At 51.4% G+C, this 22,892-nt stretch overlaps 1 protein-coding gene across 2 annotated transcripts; it reads right to left on the bottom strand.

Moving 5' to 3' along the window:
- Positions 1–2,684: 2,684 nt before the first annotated feature.
- Positions 2,685–12,154, bottom strand: CBX6 (chromobox 6). 2 transcript variants are annotated; one of them, XM_088531882.1, is made up of 5 exons: positions 12,040–12,154; positions 11,870–11,913; positions 11,676–11,741; positions 11,411–11,477; positions 2,685–3,808 (listed from the first exon to the last, which is right to left on the bottom strand). In XM_088531882.1, exons 1-5 carry the CDS (start codon positions 12,106–12,108, stop codon positions 2,840–2,842), a joined length of 1,215 nt encoding a protein of 404 aa, XP_088388008.1. In that variant the 5' UTR covers positions 12,109–12,154; the 3' UTR covers positions 2,685–2,839. The 2 variants fall into 2 exon arrangements, with proteins under 2 accessions (XP_088388008.1, XP_088388009.1); XM_088531883.1 differs by having other exon boundaries at positions 2,685–3,754.
- Between the last annotated feature and the right edge of the window lie 10,738 nt (positions 12,155–22,892).

The raw sequence follows: 22,892 nt of genomic DNA, 5'->3' as shown, positions 1-22,892 counted from the left end.
GGAGACCTGTCACACAGGCAGGTCTCAGCTGCGTCCGCGCTTCGGACCTGACTCCTTTCCTCCTCCACAAAGAGGAGCTGCTGCACAGGCTCTTTTGCCACAACAAATACTGTCCTCACCTCAGGAAAAAGGTCCTCACGGAGTATCCCTAAAACGACCCACCGTTTTGCTCTTCGCAGACAATCCCCTTACCTGTCACTCTGGAGAAAGGCCAAAAAAACCCCTTCATTAAACAATTCCTGCCCCCTGCCCCCAAAGGACACCATACAAAAGACACTGGGGAAAAGAAACCTGCCAAATGAACATGTCTTGGCCAAAATACATCAAGAGCTTCTTATTAAAGTTCCCTTTTATCTTCTACTTAAACTCCTCATTTTTTTTCCAGCATCTCATCACCACGAAACAAAACACATCACCACATACACGCCAAACAGTAACTCAACGACCAAGGAAAGTGACTGGCCAAAATGCATCCAGCCCATCAAAAAGTTCCTCCTATCCTGCAGCCTCAGAATACAGGTAATTGCTTAGAGGGGAGAAGGATGAATGAAGAATCCTGTTTCCCTAAGAGAGAGCTTCTCCCTGTATGTACAACCCACTCATCTTTGAAGCTGCAGTCATAAGGATAAGCTGTGTTAAAATAAGGAATCCCTGGGTGGGCCAGGCACGGGAAAGATGCAAAAAGAAAGACACGAAAAACACAGGCAGGTAATACAGACAAGCACACAAGTCCAACAAGTTACAGGAAGCCTTAGCTTGGTGAATGAATTGGGGAAGTCTATTTCTCCCCATCCCCATCAGTTAAAAATGCAGCTGCTTCCCCGTCACTCAGTTTTGGGCAAGGGCTGGAGAAGGGGAGTTAGCCCACAAAGGGCAGCGCTAACAGCACCTGGAATCCCCCTCGGAGCGGCTACGCAAGCACTAAGCCACGAGCGGCTCGAATCCAGCGCGCTCTGCGAGGCAATGGGCCGCGCTCCTACCGCGAAAGCACCACTGCACGAGAGCCCTCTCCACAGCCCGAGCGTCACAGAGTGGTTGAGGCTGGAAGGGACCTCTAGAGATCATCTAGTCCAACCTCTGCTCGAACAGGGACACCCAGAGCATGTGGCACCGGGGCGCATTCCTCGTGCACAAGCACCAAAGGGGCGAATTCCGCCTGCGTTTGCCTGTCCAGGGCAAACTTGCACGTAGGGGAGCCCTGATGCAGGGAATTTCTTGCACCTTTTCACCTCTGCAGCACGTGTGTGGAAGTAACACTGCGCTGGTCCAGGCCAGGGGACGGGGCTGAGAGGGTGACTCTCCCACAGGCTGGTATTTCAGCACCTGTTTTCCTTGCACCTAGGGGTTCAGCCAGGGGCCCATAGCCAAGGAATGGCATCACACCCCAAGGCCTTGGAGCAATGAGGATCTAGCAAGCCACCAAGGGCAGGTGAAGGAGAGAACTTATCTGGGACACGAGAGCATGTCCAAGCAGAGCTGGTCAGAGAAGAAGGAGCTGTGGGTAAAGAAGGGCAAGTTCTGGTCTTGCTTCCTCCCACTAGCAAGGAGTGAACATTTCTGGACCAATTCATAGGAATTCAGGGGAGGAAGGGAGGAAAAAAGAAAGTAAAAATCAGCACACATGCATATGATGTGAGACAGAGAGTTATTTCTTATTAGCACCTTTGGTTGACAGTTGTAAGGGCCATTTCAGATCCTGAAAAGGCCAAGGGGAATCCTCTTGCAGGCCATCCACAAAAGTGAAAAGAGGGGGGAGATGAAGGGGAGCGGGAAGGGAGTTGCTGCTGGCATCCTGCCCTTCTCCCTCTGAGGGAGCGGAGCAGGGGGAAAGCAAAATAGGCCAGGGGAAGGTGGCGCGTGGGGCACACGGCGCCATCACGGCATCTCCTCCCCAAAAGAATGACAGATGCGCAGCCAGCCCCCCTTCCTCCATGGAGAGCCTGGGGAAGAGCATTTTATGCCCTCTCCTCCAGGCAAGTGCAAGTAAAGGCCATGAGGAGGAATATCCAGGCCAGAAGCAGGCTCCCCTTATCCTCCTTTCCCCCTGTGGAGCTGAACAGCTGGAAGATGCAAAGAGGAGGGCCCAGGCTGCGTGAAAGCGCCCATACAACTGCCAAGGTAGCACCAATAGCTAAAAGGGAAGCCAGCGTGGGGCATGTGCTGCATGGGGGATCCCCCCGACCACCCCAGCTTTGTCACGAGCACCTTCCAGGCATGACATGGCGCCTGCCCCTCTCTCCCTCGTGCCCGGGCCCTGCACAGGCCATGGCCAAGGCTGCAGCGTAAGAGGTGGCAGACGCAGGCCACATGGCAGGGGCGGAGACGGCAGGCTCGGAGTCATGGCAGCAGGATGAACAAGAGGAAGGGAAGAGAGCGCAAGACCAAGGCTGGAGAGGGCTGAGGGGTTGGGCGAGAGCCTCCATCCTCTCCCATCGCCCTCCAAAGGGTCGGAAGCTTCTCTTCCTAAGCCACAGATGGGAAGGGAAGGAGGGGAGAGTGCCTTCCCCAACACACACACACATTCCCTGACCCCTCCATCCCCAAAGGCTCCATGGCCAGTTGGACAACAGCACATTCAAGGACAAACAACCATTTGGCAGCCCCCCACTGTGACCTCCTTACCCTCCGCCAGCAGCAGAGACACCCAGGAGCACTGGGTATCCCTGCTCCTTGCAGTGCCGCGGCATCCCGGCCAGGGGAAGTGGGCAGGAAGGAAGGGGCAGCAGAAGGGGAGCGGGACAGCGTGGGGCAGGAGGAGAGAACTAAGGACAGCCATTCACACCACGACTTCTCACGGGCAGAGCTGCCCCCGGGCCCCCGGAGCGCAGGGACCAGCTGCTCACTTGCTGCTTCCGCCGCCGCCTGCTGCCACTTTCTCAAAATCCTCCGCATTGCAGAACTCCTTGATGGTGACCGTGAGGAGGTTGCTGGTGACATCTGTGACCACCACATTAGAGCAGGGGGACATCTCGGGGCGCCAATCGCCGGTCTCCTGCTCCGTCTCCGGAGAGGAAAGGGCCAAGGAAGGCGCCTGCCCGCTGCCACAGCCTCCTGGAGGGGAGCGCTTGCTGGTGGCTGCTGACTCGGGCGGGATGGAGAGGTCGAGGACCTCCGACTCACGCCAGTCAGGGACGGCGGGGCTGAGGGTCTCAGGAAGCAGCTTCGGAGGGGAATCATCAGGGTCGGACGAGGAGTGCGGGGCGGGCGAGGGGCAGCCGGAGGAGCTGGAGCTGGGGGCATCGTAAGGGCTGGAGCCCATAAGGAGGCCGCATGAGGCCGCTTGGGACCCTTCAGCCTCCCCTTTGCCCTCCAGCGCGGGGGTGGGCGCAGTAGGCGGCTTATTGTAGAGCGAGAAGCCGCCAAACTTCATGTGGCGGATCTGCGTGCGGAGGACGCTCTCACTGAATTTTTTGCTCTTGCCGATGACGCGGTTTCGGGAAGGGATCTTGGGTCGGGCCAGGCCACCCGCGCCATTGGGAGGCTTCCCACCTTTGTCAATGACTTTGAGGTTGAGGATGATGCGGCTGCGCTTGGGCTCGCGGGGCTTCACCTTGCGGTTGATGATGCGGACGGTCTCGGAGAAGGGTGAGACAGGAGGACGGATGCCGGTGCCTCCGGCCACGCTCCCGCCGTTCTGGGGGTCGGGACGGGGCAGAGGGCGCCGGGACATGCGGTGGCAGCGCCGGATGTCCTTCTTGAGCCGGTGCACGGCAGCGCTGGAGTGGAGCTTGGGAGAGGAGGTGCTAGAGCCAGGCTTGACAGAAAAGTGAACATCCCCAATGTGGAGGGCCTCCGCTTGGGCCCGAGCCTGCGGTGGGGGGGAGAGAAAAAAGAACAGGGTCAGAGAGACAGCCCAGGTAGAGCCAGGTCTTAAAGACAGACCTCAGACAGCAACGCCACAGAGTCCCATTTAAACCCTGACCCGTGACAACCGCATGCATCCCACCTGCTGAAGGCACCGCTGCGAGGGGCAGACACCCTCCCCTCCACGGCAGCTCCACAGAAAGGACAAGCCGGGTCCGCGAGCCCTTGGCTGCAGAGCCTCAGCTCCGACCGCAAGAAGCCGTCATGGTTTTCAGCACCAAGGACTCCCGCTGCATCCATAGCATCCACCAAGGATCTGGTCACCGCGAGCAGCACCGTTAACCGGTGACAAACATGCTGAGCAATTTCAGGATGGGGCAAAAGAGAAATGTGTTGGCTGGCACCTATGAGCTATCCACAACTGTGGCTCGGTCCCTACACAGGCAAGGGGCAATGTCTATGTCTGTTTTGGGTGGCTAACTAGTTCCCAATGATACACACTTCTCCCAGGAGGACACAGTCACCATCTCTGCTATGTGTCAGACGTGCAACTAATGGTTTGTCATGCCCTTCCTAGTCACCATGCAGACCAGCATGTACAGTTCCCCTGTCAACCACATGACTAAACACCCTACCGCACGTTTAGGCTGCCGATGGGGCTCAGCACCAGCACCAGGACCTGTGCTAACAGCTAAAGCCAGAGTGCTGGACCCAACCGAGGGGACTGCATCTGGTTAACTAGAAGATGAGCAAAGGCGAGGGAGAGAGGAAGAGTAATTCATGCCCTCCCGCCACCTCCACATCCAGGCTCCTCTGCCCTAGGAAGCCTGGTAAGAGAGGGCCTGCAAAAACAGGGATAGAAGTGGATGAGGATGGTCTGAAGAACTGAAGTATCAAATCCATTTTTCAGAAACAAAGAGAAGGAGAGGGTATTTAAGCAGAACAGTTCCATCAGAGTCACCTTATTCACAGAAAAGAAGCACTGTTAAGTTATTTTATCCTAGCTCTGCCCTAGGAGCCGGGTCCAGTACTCGACACCAGAAACTGGATCAGTGGGAGCTGAGATCTGAATTAACTACATGTCCACAGGAGAGGGTTGCCTTGCACAGCCCAGTTGTCCAAGAGGCCCTAATGCAACCAAGCGGGAATAGACCCAGCTTAGCTGCATAACGTAGGTCCTCCCCAAGGGCAAGGGAGAAGAAACAAGCTTAAGTTCTGCTGCTTTGCAATAGCGCCAGAGCCTGCCCTGCCTCCCACCCCAGGCGGACGCGCGCACTTGCTGGCAGCAGGAGCAGCACCCCACTGGCAGCTGGGCAAGCAGAGCGTGGGGACCCTGCGGGCACGGAGACCCAGCCTATGCCCTCACACCTTCCCTTGTCGGGGCAGAGCTCCCGCTCCCAACAACCCCGGGAGCAGCCTCCCGCCGGCTGCCCCTCTCGCGAGCTGCTTCCTCCACCTTGCGGGCGCGAGCAGAAGTGCCGCACGCACGGGAGGACAGCGGCTTTCCCTCCCGCCTTCCCCAGCCCCATGCCCCTTGGAGCGGGCCAAGGGCGGGATGGCTCCCGGCCAGCTGGAAGCGTTGGCGCTGCAGCCCCATCCCTGGGCTCAGCACCCCACAGGCTGTGCCTCCTGCCGGGGTGGTGGCTGGGGAAGGATGTTCCCACAAAGCCAGCGAGCTCACGGGCTCGAGCGGGCGGCCCAGGGCCACCTCCCCAGCCCGCTCCGCTGCCATGCGCTCACTATCCCACCGAGACCCCAGCAAGAGCTGCACAAGCCCAGAATAAAGAACACAGATGTGGAAGACATTTTGTTCCTCCCCAGCTAATGCTGGATCATTCCCTACTGTATGTTTTTTTATATATATATATATCTCCTGGCTTTAAAAGGGTTGCGAAGAGGAGGCCTCCTTCCCCTGCTTTACATGCAAGTGCAGACTGAAAGCTCATCCTCACCAGGTGTCTTCTGCTTTATATTAGATGGCCAAGAAACACATCAGGACAAGTGACACGACTGCAGACAGACTGCCTGGACCTTAGCTTTGGTCTGTGTATGCTGCTTAACATGGCTGGAAGGAAAAGTCTCCAGCACCGATGGACCCCAAAACATCTAGGAAGTGCCTCTGTACCCAGCTAGTTCCTCTTTGCTCAGCTTCACACGTTTCTCCATGTCCCAAATGCCAGGAGAGCTCCTTGCACGCACATTAACTCACCTTCCATGCTCCGCAAATGCTGCAGTTGACAGAAACATATTTTCTCATCTCGACCCCACGAGCTGCACCCCAAGAGAACGGCAGAGCCCTCCACAGGTCCATGCACACCCAACGCTCTGCCCGCTTTTCTGTTTCTCAGGTCCCTCCAAAGCAGGATGCAGACATGAGGACAAAACCTGACAGAGAGGGCCGTGTTTGCTTCCTGCCGTTACCACGCCCAGAGAGCCTGGGTTAAGGACTTGATTTCTCCTTGCCCCCATGCCTACAACTTCCAGCCTTTGGGGCACAGCTGCTCTCATGTTTTGGGCTACTCCACAACCTGCCCTTGCTCAGTGGAGAAGGGGGTGCAGCACAAAGCGCCATTTCCACAGTACAGGCCAGCGGAGCCAGGCAAGGAGCATAGAGACAGGTGGATCAGTAAAACCCTTGATCTGCACCTTGGGCAGACACACCCCGACATCCTTCAGGCCTCTCCCGCTGCTAAGACCACATGTCTTCTAGACTAACTTAGTGTCCTGTATCACACCTCAGACCGGGAATTCTGCTGCACGTCACTTCCAAGGCCACCTCTGCGCCTCACTGCTCGGCTGAGGGGCCTAATTGGTGCTGGCTACAACGCTACCCTCTACCACTCGCCGGGGAAAGTGGCAGCCCGCGGCCCCCCGGAGTCCCTCGAGCCCTGTGGAAGCCATCACAAACAGCTGCCGCTGCCTCACACGCTGCAGGCTCCTCGGCCAAGTGTCACCTGGCCTACAGCAAGCACAGATGTGGGCACGGTCCCAGCACGGCCACTTTCACACCCCTGTGGTCCCTGCACATTAATCTGTCAGCCCCCATCCTCTCTTGACCAAAAAAAAAAACCTGATGCTGTTTTGCTCTCACAGTAGCTAGCACAGAGCCTTGACCCACATCTAGCACCTTTCCAGCGCGTCAGAAACACGAGGTGTACTTTACTTGCTCCGGGTCTGCATTCTCAGTTACTTCTGGGGCATTTTTTTTCCAGCCTGAGCCTATCTCTAACTCATGTTTCACCTCTCTGCCTTTAATAAAACTCCAGCTTCAGAAGTTTCCAAGTAGAATATATGCACCCCCGACCTCCTCCGCCAGACTATTAAGAGATATGCTAAGCTGAGACCTAACAGTCCTCCCCAGGTGCCACAGTGCTATTTGCAGTGTCCAGGTTCAGCATGAGCACCAAAGAACAGTATGCAAATATTCAGCTTACACCGAGCTTGTTTTTCCAGGTAAGGTTTCAAGAAAAATAGTATCAGGTGCTTTATCTAAGACCAGCCCCCACATTCCCCTCACTTGTGAAGCTCTGTCGTTCTACGAGACATCAGATCAGGTTTAGTCTGGCATCAGACTCAAGCCTCTGCCCTGCAGAGGACAGTGCATTTCATGGGCTCACTCATTTCCATTTCTTGCTTCCAAATGCACTTTAAGTAACATGCTACTTGCCGTTTGCAGAAGACTCAGCGTTCAGTTTTATCTGCTAGAAATACACTTCTCCCTGCTACAGATACAATCATCTAATCACAATCACATCCTGCATGAGCACAAGGTCTTTAAAAACAAAGCTGGTTTGTCCTCTCAGCTATGACACACAGTTTACCACAGCAAGAGCTTTTCCAAAAGGAAATTACTTCTTTATTTTTTCCCCCCGTTTTTACCCGCAGGATTTGCTCAGTACCAAAAAGGTACTTGCCACATACACAAAGTAACTCAATTCCTGCTTACAGCGCAGCCTCCTTCAAGACGCAGTTTCTGGAGCCTTGCTGCAGTGCTCCGTCATGAGCGCAAGGCAATTGCTGGGATTGCTTCCCTTCCTCCCCTCCCTCTTGGGACCTGAATCACCTTTATTTAGCTCATACAGCTCTATCTCACTGCCCCTGGGAACTAATACATCTCACTGTTCCCTACTATTTCTGAATAAATGTCCCTTGACGCCCAGCAAGCAGATTTGCTCATTCATTCCCTTAATGCACCGAGGTGCACAGGCACGTACACTGAAGTCATACTTACATGTACTCTCTAAAGCCTCACTCACCTGGTTTGTATCAAAGTATCTGCGACTTGGAAATATACATATATGCATATATATATATATGTCTTTTAAGGCAATAGATTCCTAATTAATTATTTCAAAGTCAAGCAATTTTCAGGAGCGCTGCTGCAACGTAGTGGCATTGCTCTCGCATGCATTGCTGGTTCCACTTTGTCTTTCATATTTCACCTGCATTCCCACAGTCCTTGCTCCAAATGGCATTTGTAAGAACTCCTCGTTCCCCTTTTTGGCTGCCATTCCATAGTTTTATTGCCTTCTCTCTCCCACAGCCTTCCAAGCGACAAGTGCGAGCTAGTTTGTGGCCCGGTTCTCCCAAGCAACACTGCCATAAACTAAAGTTTCCCCTCTTGATGGTGAGCAGAACGCTACAAAGGGGAACAGTCTGGCTTCAAACTGCTCAGGATAATTCATGAACAGGGAGGAGATCAGAAGATGAAAGCCTTGCGCCTAGTGCTACCCGTTTCAAATGGAGCACTCCCTGTCTCAAAAGCAGAGTCATCACAGAGCCTCCCAAGAACCAGGGCCTCCGCTGAGCTCCATCTCAGCTGGGAGAAAGTTTGCCCCTAGACACAGGGAATGAAGTCCCCTTTCCCTCGTCAAACTCTGGGATTGAAGCTGCCAGGGGTCACTTCTGAGGCTGGCCATCTTGGTAGCGCTGTGACAAAGCCTGAGCTGTGAGTTCCCTTAGCAGTCTGAGCGAAAGGGCAAGTGCTGGAGAGCTCACAGCAATGGGAGCTGGGCTTATGAAGGCAGCAGGTGGCTGAAGATGCAGCTTTTCAAAGCTTTCCCCAAGGCGTGGGCAACTAACCTGCTGGAATGCTTTCTGTAAATCCCCCTGGGCGCTTATCTGCAGCTTTTGAGAACTAATCCCTTGACAAATCTAGTCCCAACTGCAAGCTAAAACAGCCACACAGGCCAGGGGCCTGAGTAACATATCAGATCACTTGGTTTGATGCCTTACTAGGGGCCAAGTTTAAATGTATGAAAAATCCCAGCAAGCCCCTGTTTCAAGGACAGGCTAGTCCTGTTCCAAGCCGGACCCCTATTTAAACATCATTCCATCCAGGCCTAATCTGTTCAGTTAGCAGATCAAAAAGAATATTGTTCTAACTGCCAACTCTGGAGGCTCCCTCCGGGACACTAGAGTCAAATTTCTTTCCCCGCTCTGAAATTCTCACTGGCAAAAGACCCTGCAGCTGAGGGAACTGAAAACACCATTACTGATGTGGGAGGCAGAACAGAACCCCACGGCTCCTGTAGTGGCACCCACTCCGCAGGAGTGACAAGGTCAAACCCCCACCTCCACCAGGTCAGAAGTGACTTAAACAGTACACTGGTCAAGTAGCACTGACTAGAGTGTTGGTCTTTGCTGCTTTCCTAGCAGCAGCCACATGGTTGGTGGTTTGTCTGAACAGAGCTTGAACATGTTCAGATAGGGCTAACTGAGATAGAATTACCTCTTGCTGCCTGGCCTGGGGTGTTATTTTTAGGGTGGGATCAGAAATCACAGAAAACAGCAAGTTAGAGTTCTAAACAGTTTCACCAGCTCTGCTTCCCAGAGCCACAAATCAAGGGGCAGTGCCAGTGTTCTGCCCTGCTTGGTGCTTCCCACAGAGAGGCATCAATCTGCATGAGATCAGGTCTTGCTCCCTCTCTGAACCCATCCTCGCCAAAGTCTCAAGGCAGATATACAGACATACAGGTTTCCCATAACACTTGGGAAGCCCGGAGAAAGAAGACATGCTAGAGAAACATTTCAGGGATGTGCTCAAAGGATGTCACTTAGGTTCCACATTTCCAGGGTTTTAAAGAAAAAGAGGGGAAAAGGAAGACTTTTTTTTTTTTCCTCCTCTTTTTTTGCAGGAGAGAAAAAAAAAAAAAGCAATGGATTTTATACTGTTACACGCTCAGGAGACAAAAGAGAAAACTGATTACACACAATAATGCTGAAACTGAAAAACACCTCTTTGCCACTCTGAAGAGTGTCAGGTGTTGCAAGCGACAGTATTTTTTAATTTGGGCAGAGAACTATTTTAAGTTGGTGATTTCCCTTTAAGTTTTCCTCTGCAATGTTTGAAACCTAAACAAAAGGCTTTCATGTAATGCTTGAGTGCCAGAAAGAGAAGAAAAACAACTAGTGCAGTTTCACTGAATAAAGAGTAAGAGGTGGCACACATCACTTATGTTTACGGCTTTCAGTCTGGAGAGACAGAAAACAGTCAGCAGCAAAACAGGCTCCGTGGGAAAAGGCAGTTGCATCAACAGGACTTTCACAAGATCCCCTTAGTTCCCCAAGTTTTATCCTGGACATCTGAACACCCTTATTCCCATGTTTCCCTTAGGTGCTTTGTTAGGTCCTCTCAAACAACACTCTACCCCTCGCTGCTCTTTCCAACGCTCATGTGGTTAAAATGCTGTGCTAACCTGAGTAAAGCTCCAACATCTGTCAGGTAGAGGAGAGAGCATTAACCTGTTTCACAGGAGGGAAAACAGATAACTTGCCCAAAGCCACAAAATGGCTAGGAGGTGGCCACCTTATATCTTATGTCTTAAACCTGTCATCGTGCGTTGTGTTTCTCTATTCATTTAAGGTCAAACATTGGGATAGTTGGGGCAGACCGGATGAAGATGGGAGTAACACAAGCAGGTTTGTCTGCGGACTAGCAGTCCATAAAACTCTTATGAGTTGTCACGCATACCATGTTTCCCAGTAAAAAGAAAAAAAAGTTACAACGGTGGGGGAAGGTGCATGTGGGCAACCCTCATTATTTTTTGCTACAAGGGCAGAGAGATTGTAAGAAGGTATCTTCCTAGGTGTGGGGTCTAGCAGAGAAGAACTGGAAACTTCAGCTGCTTTTCTACAAGAGCTGAAATGCTCCTCCTTCCCCTCTTCCTCCTCCCCCCAAAAACAGCAAAACAAGCTTACATATTTTGGATAAAAACATGAGCCCACACAGCATCTCTGCGCTGCAAGACGGCAAGGAGAGCGCAAGCGGCAGCAGGACTCCAGCCACAGCTGCCCCATTACTCAGCGCGCCGCCGAGCTCCCGGGCGCAGGCCGAGGTGCAGAGGCTGCTGCAGGCAGAGGCAGCGGGGCCGGCTCGCTCCGTGCCGCGGCAGCGGGAGGCCGCCAGGCGGGCGAGCACGCAGCCTGGCCGCGCACATCCGCGCGCCGGGGCCGCCGGCACGCGCGCACCTCCCGCGCTCGCTCCTGCATCCCTGCCCCCAGCTCGGGCAGCGCGAGCTGCTCCAAACCCCGCTTCGTCCAAGGGCGCCAGCCTGGGAGCCCCCCCAGATGCCTAGCTAGGCCTGAGTTATTTAATAAGAGTTACCTTCAGGAGAAAAGTTTTAGGCTTGGGTCCTCTCTTCTTGGGCCCATACAGCTCACGCTCCCGTTCCCTTTGGGGAGTCAAACGTGTTCAGAAGTTAAAACTTTTTTTTTTTTTTTTAATTCCCCCCAAAGGGCAGAAAGCCAAGCACGCAAGTGAATAAACGCATAAGCAAATACAGAGCGGAGCAGCCCTTTCCCGCTCCCCCCGCCAACCAGGGGCCCAGCCCGCGCCCGCTCCCGCCGCCCCCGGGGTGCCGGGCACTCACTTCTGCTCGAAGGCCGCGATGAGGCGCGAGTCGAGGATGTTCTCTTCGGGCTCCCAGGTGCTGTACCTGCCGGCGCGGAGGCGGTCAGCGCCACGGCCGCCCCCGGGCCAACCGGGGCGCCGGGGGGGGGGGCCCTGCCGCGGCGCCCCCCCAGCGCCTCCCCGCCCGCCGCGCCTGCCCCCGGCCCCACTCACTTGATAGCCCAGCCCTTCCATTTCACCAGGTACTCGATGCGCCCCTGAAAAACACACGCCGGGCGGGGGAACCGTTAAATGGCGGGGGGACGGTTAAAATGAAGGGGAGGGGGGCGCCGCGGCCGGGCACCCCCTTCCCCTTCCTCCCCTCTCGTGCAGGCGCCGCTCACCTTTCGGATGCGCCGCTTGATGATGGACTCGGCGGCGAAGACGCGCTCCCCCACTGCAGACAGCTCCATCTTGCTCCTCCGCGGCGGCGGCGGCAGCGGCGCCCACAGCCCATAATAATCCCGCCCGCCGCGCGGCCCCGCCCCCCTCCCCCTCCTCGTGCCGCCGCCGGCTCGCGCACGCCCGCGCGCCCCCTCCCGCCGCGCCCGCGCGCGGCACGTGACCCGCTCCCCCCCCGCCCCCCACCCGCGCCATCCCGCGGGGGGCGGTTGCCAGGGGAAGGGGAGGCGGGAGCGCGCTCTTAAAGGGGCCGCGTCCCGAAGGGGCAGGAGGGGGTGGGGGGTAACGGTGCGAGGCAGCGGCCGCCGCCCGCGCGGGTCAGGACCGCGGCTCTGCCCTTCCCCGCGAGCCCCCTGCACTCCTCATTTATTTATTTATTTAAAACAACACCCTCCTCGGAGGGCGTGCAGGCGTCACCGCTGCGCAACATGGCGGCGCCACGGAGGGCTGGGCGGGAAAGAGGCAGCTCCGGCTCGGCGAAGCCCAGCAGTAAGGGCACGCCGGCCGGCCCCCTCGTGCTCTCCCCTCTTGGAAGGAGCTTTTGGGTGCCCTGGTTTTTGAGCTGGTGCAGGGTAGTGCGAGGTAAATGGGCCAAGCATTAAAAAAAAAATCCCTAAAAAAAAAAAAAAGAAAAATGTTAAGTCACTTAAAGGAATTCCCCATGCTGAGCGTTACTGCAAAATCCTATCTAATTTGCAGTGTGCTGTACGCTGTCTTGCAGGTGCAAAAAAAGAGGAGAGCGCGAGCTTCCATTCCGAAATAATTCCCAGCAACTCAAAATGGGAGCTCACAGCAGTGCCGGCACAGCCGCCAAGCCCGGGATGCACCGGCGGGCACGTGGCCACCGGCCTAGCTCTGTGCGTAGGGCGAGCGGGAGGGACACGCTGCAGGGAAACGCTCCCGGGAGGAGGAGGGAGCTGTGCCCAGGAGAGCAGGCAGTGGCCGACGTGCTCCCTGCGCTCCGTCCCCAGGCAGTGCGGGCTCCGGCCGCCTGCAGAGCACTAGCAGCCCAGGCCCTTTCCTCCCTGCCTCTTCTGCCCTCACTGCCGCCTCAGAAACTCCACGTAGAAAGGGAATCTTTTGGAAACCCCTACATTTCTCAACAGCAGCAGGGCCCCCAGCGATGGATTTCCCCCAGATAAATCACAAAAGAACTAAACTAACCATTTCTTCGCTGCTAGCGTAACGCCTGCCATGCAGGCAAGAGTTTGTCCTACCCATTTTGTTTGTCCTACTGCATTGCAACGACCACCAGCTGCCTTGAGCAGAGCAAAAGGACTTCAAAGGACTGCATGAACCTTCCATGTCATCCACATTCAAGGTGGAGGTGGTGGAGAGCTTCCTGGATGCTGGCAGAGAGGAGGAAAATGAGCCAGGAAAGGCACAGAGCCTCATGGATGCGGGTTGCAGGGCTGGCCAGGACACAGACAGTGCAGCGGGCAAGGTGTTTCTGTGGTCAGGGCCTGACCACAGTACTGCTGTATTTAGGTCACATCACTCGCTTCAGGAAAGGGCCTCTTTCAGACCAGTCTCTGGTACTTACCATCACAGGCCAGCTGAGAGCAAAAAAGTCCAGACATCCCTGCTGTCTCATGTAGAAGGGGACAAATCCTCCTGGCCTGCCCCATGGCCCCAGACACCATGTTTTGCCCTCTTATCCATCCATCCCATGTTTTTCCATCTCATCCATCCTTATACAAAAGAACATGCTGTTCACACCCGCTGCATTTTGCTTTTCACCTTTTAAAACTGATTCCCACTTTGCATTTTCAGTGTTCAGTAACACCATCCACATGTCAATTGGCACATTTGTTACTGCTCACTTTGTTTAAACAACTGCTTTTACACTTGTGGCTGACTGTCAAGTAATTTGTTTAACTTCCAGCCCTCTGTATCATAAACTCATTTCCAAATAAAACAAGAGAAGTCCTTACACAGCTAAGCTAACACACACATGCAGCAACTGTGACTGATGGCCTTGTCCCCCAAACAGCCACACAGGCCACAAGCAGCACCTCTTACCTTAAAGTAGACGCACAAGCTATCCCTGATCCACAGTCTGGAAGGAGCAGCAATATTGCAGAAGGCTCCATGCGCTCTTTCAAGTTATATCCTCCTCCCACCTGCCAACAAGATATTCTCTCCAGCTACAGTAGTTGGTAAATTCATTGCAAGTAGTTGTTTTACAGGTATTACTCAATCCTTGCTCTTTCACCTGACTTTTAGTTTCCCAAAGGAAAATGGTAGCAGTTGTTCAGAGCAATATCCAGTTGTTCACAGCATTGCTGGGTACTTAGTTTCATTCACTTTCCAGTTGAAAGAAAAAGAAAAAGAAAAAAGGAAAAGAAAACAGCTATTGTTCACAGTGGCCACAGGAACAAAATATTTTCTTGGCATCTCACTGTCCTGAAGACCCTGGTGGCGAAGGCTACACCAGATCACTTTTTGGTCACACTGATAAGCCTGCAAGGGGAAGCAATAAGCTTTGTGGGAGCAGCAAGAATGATCTTTCTCACAAGGAACATTGGCAAGCAGTGTATGAGCATAGAGGAAGAGCAGTAGGTGCAAAAAAAACCCAAACAGAACAAAACAAAACAAAAAAACCCCCATGTTTTTTAAAATATGGCACCTGTGAGAAACCAACCTGTACAAAGCCACCGTCTTCCACAGGGTTCTTTTTTTGCAGACTTGTGGCCTGCTCAGGGTAGCAGTGCTTATCTCCGTTAGAGCAACTGCAAGAGTTGATCAACCAGCTCTGCTCCAGGCTGCTCGAGGGAAGTAGCTGTCAAGAGCAGCAGACTTGTAGAAAGAAATGGTCGTACCCTCTCGCATACCGAGCAGCAGTGGTGTGTTCTGCTACACCCGCTCTCAAGCAAGTTCTGTGTTTTTTTTTCTTTAAGCAAATGCTTGATGTTGAAGTCAGTCATGTCCAAGTAGTGATATCTCCTGGCTGCAGCTCAGCACACACTGGCAGTGTCAGATCACTGAAAGATGACAGTGTGTCTGCTTGTGCATGGCTCAGCATGGCCACGCAGTTGCCAGTAAAATGATCCCATTACCTTTTTGATGGAGCCTCACTTGAGGCTGGAGAAGGCCTTGGCGCTTTATCAAGTGCCTCCAGCACCAGTATTCCTAGGTTATCTTTCAGTTCCCAAAGCAGGTCCAGCTGTCCAGGCTGACACCAGGTCACAGGTAGATAGACAAATGCTCCAGCTTTCTAGCAGACTTGCTTTCAAGTCAGTAGCTCAGGGAGCCAACCCCCAGGAAGAGCAGAACCGAGCGCAGGGAAGGTGGGTGACGCTGTGTGAACTTGCACTGGACGGAGGCGTGAACGCCTCTCTCCTGGCAGCACTCGCTACTGTACGAGTTACACTTGTCCCGTTTCACTCGCTGCTCCTCGAGAGAGCCGAGAGCAGCTTCCCCTTTCAGGGGATGTCGAATGTAGCAGGTCCCCAGGGACAAGTTTTGAGGCACAGCCCAGTGCCCGAGCTCTCAGGCGTCCTGTTAGGAAAGCCGTGCAAGCGAGCCTGGCAGCAGCGTGTGGATCAGAGAGGCAACATGGCAACGGCTAGCTGAACAGAATTTACTGTCCAGATTAACCTTTAATCCAAGCAGCCCATGTGTGCGAGAGGACAAGCCTGACAAGCTCCTAGTGCCAACCAGCCTCCGCAGCATTGGCAGGGATATGGAGAAGCAGTCTCTCCCGCAGGCTTTCCCATCACTCTGCACTGCGGTTCCCTACGATTTCACCTGACTCACTAGTTGCTGCCAGAAAATAAGTGTCTGGCTGAAGCGCTGCTGTGATGGCTTCAGTCAGACCCAGCCTTCCTGGCTCAGGGCAAGCACGCACGCTCCCTTGGGAGCCCCGGCAGGACGTAGCCACGCAGGCTGGAGCCCAGAGGAGAGCAGCGTTGCCAGCCTTGGCAGCCTGGCTGCCCTGGCCGCGCTGGGGCTTTCTCGGCTGTGCCGGAGCGGCGCAGTGGAGCACAGCAGGGCTCTCCACAGCTGGTGCCAGCAGAGCTTCCTGCAGGGCTCAAGGAACTCCCTGAAGCCAGGGAGTCACCCTGCTGCTGGCCTTCTCCTTTCCAAAGTCTAATCCAAACTTTAAATGTACCAGGTCGTGTCTGTGTAGCCTCAACTGAACCAGCTGGTTAAAAATTAATAAACAGTCTACCTTCTTGAATCGGAGGAATGAGAAATGTCAAAGAGAACCTTTTGCAGGCTCCACTCTTCACCGGTTCACCAATCACGCAGGCCCATCACGCACGGACGCTTTACACTCTCTTTGCAACCACACTGTTTGTCTTTACCAACAGAAGTGACCGGGGTAAAGTAATTCAGCTGTAGAAGGGAGGAAAATGACCACACAAACAGACCATTATGTAAATGTCAGTTCTCATATTTAATATTTTAATAATTTTGTTTGCAACATTTACCACATAAATCATCTAAATAAATAGATGCTGTACAGTCTCTTATCCATATCAGTACAAAAATAAAACCACACTTTGTGTCAAATTATACTTGAGCCTGCCCTCCCCTTTGCTATTGCAACCTCCATTTCCAATCCACACTCACTCAGAAAAGGCATTATACTCCGACTGGTTTGCTTGGAATCAGTTTGCTCCTTATTCCACCCCCCTCCCCCTTCCCCAAATACATTCAATTAGTCTGTACAAAAGCTAGAAGCTCATTCTGTGCAAAAGGAAGCTTTCTTTGTGCAAAGACTCAGGTACTCTAGCGTGCTGACAGAACAACAGCAACAACCGAAGAGACAGGAACAAAAATTGGGGACCCTTGCTCCCAAGTAACTCTATCTGCCACCTTCTCCCCCAGCAGAAAGGGAGCAAACCAAATCAAGGGAGTTGGTGCGCACAAGAGTCCACGCAGATGTGCATAAAAGGGGAGAAAAAAGGTTAGTGCCGAAGACCTAGCAAGAGAACTGGGTTCCTCCAGCTATGGAGCTTGCCAGGTGAGAAAAATATGTATATATACACTTTCATCTTAGCCTGTTCAAAAGGTTCTTTAGACATGCAAGATAAAAGCCTTGACTGAATTTTTTTTCCAGTGATTTCATTGCCATTCTATTGGAGATAAGGTGAGAAAACAGCCTTTGGAAGGATTCAACAGCTACTGAAGACAGCTTCTGGCTCACCTTCCTTTCCTCACCCCCTTCCCTGTGGACGGACAGGTAAGTCTCCGTTCCCCAGGCAAGCTAATAAGGTGCGATTTGTCTGAGATTAAACGAAAGCAGAGACAAAAGTGGTCGTAGTGCCAGACTAGGACCATTCAAACCAAAGTGGAACTTTGCTCTCCTCTTAAAGTGGGGAGGGCAGGGAGAAGGCCAAGAGCAGCCCTGAGAGTGCATGAGGGCTTCTGTAGGTCTCTCCTCCCTCAGGGAACCCTCCTTCGCTTGGCACCCGCCAACTCCCCTGTCAGCCAATGGAGGGAAGTAAAGGGCCCAGGGGCAGCTCTGCAAACGAGATAAGGAACAGCCAGAAGCCTGAGACAGATGCATCTTTTGCCTTTCAAATGCCACTTTTAGAGACATAATAAGGAGTATTTAGCACTCCTAGTGCTTTGCATTTTCAAAGTGCTTCAAAACATACTTCAGCCTCAAAAGCCAAAAAAGCAGCTTAACATTTTGACAGATTTGCGAAGAGCTTCTTTGTGCTGACACTACATTTTCTTGTTAAAATAAAAAAATAATAAAAAAGGGCTTTCCTCCTCCTTCCAAATCCCTCTCCCAGTCAAAATCCTGCTGCACCAATAGTGAGATAAGCTGGGGCAGAGGTGCTGACCAGTCTTAGCAACTCCCCTCTTCAACATCAAGTTGGCATTTCCAGACACTGTGGATGAGCAGCACCATCTCCCCTTTAGCAGCCACTACTGACTTCCGCTGAGCTCCACTCCTCCCAGGTACCAACCTGTCCCCTCCCTGCCAAGCCACTGCACTTCAAGGAGGTAAGGGTGAGGGAACAAGGTCTGGAAGAGAGAAGGGGGTCATCATCCCTGAAGGAAGTACTTGTTACAGGGAGAATTAAAATTCAATTTTAAGAGATTGCTTCTCTCTCGCTGACTCTTGGTTCCGCAGCTGCTTCCCTTTGACTGTTCTGGTGCTGCTTTTTTATAAGGGGTATCCTGCAGGATGGTTTCATAGGCATTTCCATCTTAACCAGCCTCTTGGGTGGAATCCAGGTGGGTCAACACCCCGCACATTCAGCTTGCTCTGCAGGGACTGCAAGTTCAGCTCCCTGGCAGTCAAGCTCAGTTGGCAGAGGACAACATGGTCTCTTGATCATAAGCTATTGTCTCAAAATAAGTTTTCTGTACACCTGGGTCCTTGAGGAGAAGAAATGTGAAAGACACATTCTTTTACCTGTATTTGCCAATGCTATACATTTCTGTGGAAAAAAAAAGTCAGCCTATATAAGCTGTTTACACATATATATATCTCCCTTGGTTTCCTGTGGAGCAAGACAGCTATACGAGTGCCTCCTCCCACCCGTCCCACTCCTTCCATGCCTTCCGCCAGACAGGCCGTGCTGCTCCTACTGTTTTCCTGCAAACTTTGACTGCTCTCTTGTTCTCAGGCTGCGGGGCGTGTAAGCAGGGGAGGAACAGAAGAGAGGCAGATACCCCTCAGTCTTAGAAAATGAGGTTTTGACACCTAACCTGCTTCAGAAAGCAGAGACAAACATTGAGGAGCGGAAGGGGTAAAGAGGTACTGGCAGATTTAGCTTTAGCTCAAATACCTGGATGTGGCCAAGAGCCCTCCGTGCTGCTTTCCCCACCTCGGCCTCTGTTGTGCCACCACCAAGGGTCTTGCAGGAGCCAACCTGCATATTTTTGGAGCTCTGCAAGGCTGCCCCTCTGTTCCAGCAAAACCAAATAGCACTAGCTGGCATAGAGCAGGAAACAGTACTGGGGCCAAGGACCCCCCATAAGGTGAACAAACAATTTTACACGTTCAGTCACAAAACACCAGAAGAACAATTCTGGACAGTTTCACAACACTAACTACAAAAAGAAAAAGAAAAAGAAAAAAAAAAGCCATTCATTTCCCCGTAGGCTTCTTTCTGTCTGAGGCTCTGACGTAAGCAAGGGTCAATTCACTAAGAAATTTGGGTTTATTTTGGCAAATGGAACTGCATTTGGGTGTTCTCACAATAATATCCTGACTGTGCTTGAAAAAACACCTTGGGCTGACTTTACGAGCAGGAGGGCCCCCCAGCAAATGCAAGACAATAAGGAACATGCAGGAGCCATGAAGCTGCTTAATGCCACTATTTACGTGTTAAAACTTGCTGTTCAAAAGGTATCACTTACAAATATCAGAGCAATAATAGCTAGTTTATAACCACCAGGAAGAGAGACGGTGCTTTCCAATTTTTAAACACAGTGTTAACACACACACACACACAAAAGTTTCCTGATCTGATCATAGAATCAGCATGGTTGGAACAGACCTTTAAGTCCAACCATAAACTCATCACCCCCATGCCTACTAAATGGTGAGGCCCCTCAGTTCTGTCTTGCCACAGTGAATTTACTGCAAGGTGCATGAAGTAAAAGCCTCTGTCCCCCAAAATGTGGTTGGAAAATTCTCACGTGGAAGCAGTTCTGAGGAATGACCAGAACAAGAAGTTTCTTGCATACAGTTCAGTAATTTCCATGGGCTGAAGTTTGTTTTCCTTATTTACAGCCCATGGAGCCTCATGAAGTATGGGAGAGTTAGCTCCATTCTATTCTTGGCTTGTGCTTCAAATAGAATTATTAAACTCTGCTTCAGCTGGATGCTATTTTGGCTCTTCTAATCAAACGGAACGTTTAACGAAGCTCCATGCACAGCATCAGATTTTCACGATAGGGTAACCAAAGAGGCCCAGCTCAATTTTCAGTTTTTGGCTTGAACACATGGACAGAGAGGATAGAATTAGGGAGAAAGACAAGTAAACTCAGAAAAACCTGCCCCAAGAAGAATCTCTACACTTGCAGAAGTGGAGCAAAACTGCATTTTAAAGTTCCCAAAGACCAGCTCTACCAGTATAGAAGGGAGCCACGTTTTTAAAAGAAAATGGTGAAAACAAGAGACCTTTAAAACAGTCGAGTTGGTGTTCATGATTTAAAAAAAAAAAAAAAAAAAAAAAAAGTAGTAACTGCTTAGTTTCCTACCACAAACTGCTCTTCACAAAAAGCCAACCTACACACACACACGGCCTGTTGTGTCTCAGTGGATAAGGGTTAACCCCTCGCTGACCTGTGTGCAAAGCAGCCCGGTACCAAGGGACTCTGTTTAACGCTTCATCTCAGGAGATGACGTATCAGTCCCCAAAAGAGCACAAACTAGCCTGATCCAAAAAGCGATTAAGATATGAAGCGGTGAGCAGATCCTCCTTTAAGAGCACCACAGGTTTTTGAAAACTTGACTCTAAAAGGAAGAAAGATGTTTAAAGAGAAATGCCAAAACAAAACACACTGAGAAGTCTCAGCTGGTGAGTGAAGAGGAAAAACACAGGATGGAAATGCAGTTACTAAGAGCAGCTCTTTTTGTGACATGGGATTGGTATTGCTTCTGACTTCAGACAAAGCTAGGAACATTAGAAATAGAAACATTTTGTTTTTCTTTTGCTGTATTTCTACACTGACCTCAAGACAGGACAAAGGTGATATTAGCTGTATTCAAATTAAAAAAAACAGAACAGCAGACCCTGTAAACACCATAAAGATTTCACAGAAGGAGCTGGGATCAAGAGTTTTGAAAATTAAGCTAAAATATTTCCTTTCTGCAACCACAGCCACATGAACTGCTACCACCCTGCTGAGCAGGCAGGCCGAATTTCTCCTGATAATATCAAGCAGATATCAAACACCTTTTGCAGGTGTGTGGGGAGGTGGTGGGACACTGTGGGACCACACTCCCTGCAGAAGAGGGTGATCTCACTTACATGATGCAGCTCCAGACACCTACATTCAACAAACATCCTGGCCCTATATGCTTACTTCATCAGCTTGCCCTTGCTAGCTATTCTAAGCTGCTTTCCCACTCACTCCTCCTCCCACCACATTAAAAAAATTACACCTCTCCCCCCATCAAAACGAATCCCCACACACAATGTGCTCCACTTTTCGCTCTGTTTCCTCTGTAATAAGAATCCCATGTCACTTCCTCTGTGCTTTGAGAGACAAAAGGTCTGTCCTGAAATTCAGGAACTACCCAGTGGTCTCAAAGCCGCGGTCACATAGTGAAAGACGGTCCCTTTCTAAACAGCTTTGAAACAGAAGGGGAAATCTTGAGCCTACATTGAGCTGCATATCCTATTTAAGGTAAAACCTGCTTTTAATAAAAGACTTGGGGCTGTCCAAGCACTTTGCAAAAAGCAGATGTTTGGAGGACCAGAAGCCCCAGAGCTCCCAAATCCTGCAGGCCAGGAGCCAGGCCCTTCAGAGGAACTGCTGCAGAGCTCACATTAAGGATTTCCACAGGTGCCTTTACCTTAGGGTTTAGAAGGCTCAGACCTTCATATAGTGTAAATACAGCAGATAAGAGATACTGAAGGTGGAAGAGTGAGAGGAAACAAAGCATTTAAAGATAATTATGACAGCAGCCAATATTGCCCTATAGCACTCTGACCTGCAGGTCCCAACTTAAGGTCTAGATTACTTTTCTTGCTTTCCATTGGAAAAGATCTAGAATTTTAAAATTCAACTTATTTAAATAACATTTGATTTAAAAAAGTAGGAAGATACACATGTGCGAGAACAGATGCTAAACTACCAACTCAAAATACAGCAATTCTTCAGAAACTTAAGTATTACAGGCAGTCTAGCCCAAGGCATTTAAGTGCAAGACCATGCAAATTCTGTTGAAATGCAGACCACTTTCCTTGGCAAAGATTTTTAAACTTTTCAAAGGGAAGTTCCCCCTGGTTTAGTAGTGCAGAATCACAGATACTGTGAGGAGACTAGAGTCATGGAAGAATATTACTCACAGCTGGTACAATCTAAGAATTCTCAATGGTAAAGAATCAAGATTTTTTTTTCCCTCCTCAAGTCTAACACATGCCTTTCCCACATGCTGTTTACCTGGGCCTCTCCATGTGATCCAAGAACAGAATTTTGTGCTAATCAAAGCCCATTTCCATCTCAGTTCTATGAAATTCCTCTGTCCTGGGCCTGTGCCAGCATCCTGGAACTCTCTGCAGTGCCAAGCAATGCTTTAGTCCTCCTGTGAGCCCCTCCTCCCAGGAAAGAGGGGTCAGTTTTCAACCAGCTTATTACCACAGATTCAGGACAGCACTTGTTCTTAATGCTGAATTTAGCAAAAGCTAAGAACACCCCACTTTCCATGATGCATTTCTCACCCAGCACAGTCTCGGTTTGACCTTCTGTTTCGCATACACAGAAGGTATGGTCTCAACTGGGCTGCATTTCTGAGCTTTTCATGAGGATAAATTCAACCTGTGTCGCCAATCTACACTTGAGATGCATTTCGGTCTCCCCCTTTCTCAACAGTAAAAGGGAGAAACCCTCTGCACTCTACATGGACTTGTGCTGTAAAGACTTACTTACCAGAGTCAGGCAAATAGGGTTCTGAAGTGTGACAGCAGGCAAAACAGCACTGGGGAGAAAGCCTTAACAGGCTGGTGTTATCTACACAGGTAGGATCCATCGCCTCGCTGCTGCAGGAAGAGAGGGAGGAGGAAGGTGGGAAGAGCAACGCACAGAGAAGTATCTTTATCCAAGGTATATCAATTGCGGAACAAGGCAGCAAGCTACAGATCCAGCTCTTTTC

The sequence above is a fragment of the Tinamus guttatus genome, unplaced genomic scaffold (assembly GCF_059628265.1).
Source record: "Tinamus guttatus ecotype Peru unplaced genomic scaffold, ASM5962826v1 Tinamus_guttatus_pri_ptg000439l, whole genome shotgun sequence".
Classification (NCBI taxonomy): Eukaryota; Metazoa; Chordata; class Aves; order Tinamiformes; family Tinamidae; genus Tinamus; species Tinamus guttatus.
Note: the sequence above shows the minus strand (reverse complement) of the source record. Positions and strands in the feature narration are given on the sequence as shown.

Bases quoted from the DNA above. Each gene is read 5' to 3' on its own strand.
- CBX6 (XM_088531882.1), bottom strand. From the start codon at position 12,108: ATGGAGCTGTCTGCAGTGGGGGAGCGCGTCTTCGCCGCCGAGTCCATC. The intron at 11,914-12,039 runs GTGAGCGGCGCC...TGTGTTTTTCAG, and splicing joins TCAAGCGGCGCATCCGAAAG to GGGCGCATCGAGTACCTGGT. The intron at 11,742-11,869 runs GTGAGTGGGGCC...CCGCGCCGGCAG, and splicing joins TGGAAGGGCTGGGCTATCAA to GTACAGCACCTGGGAGCCCG.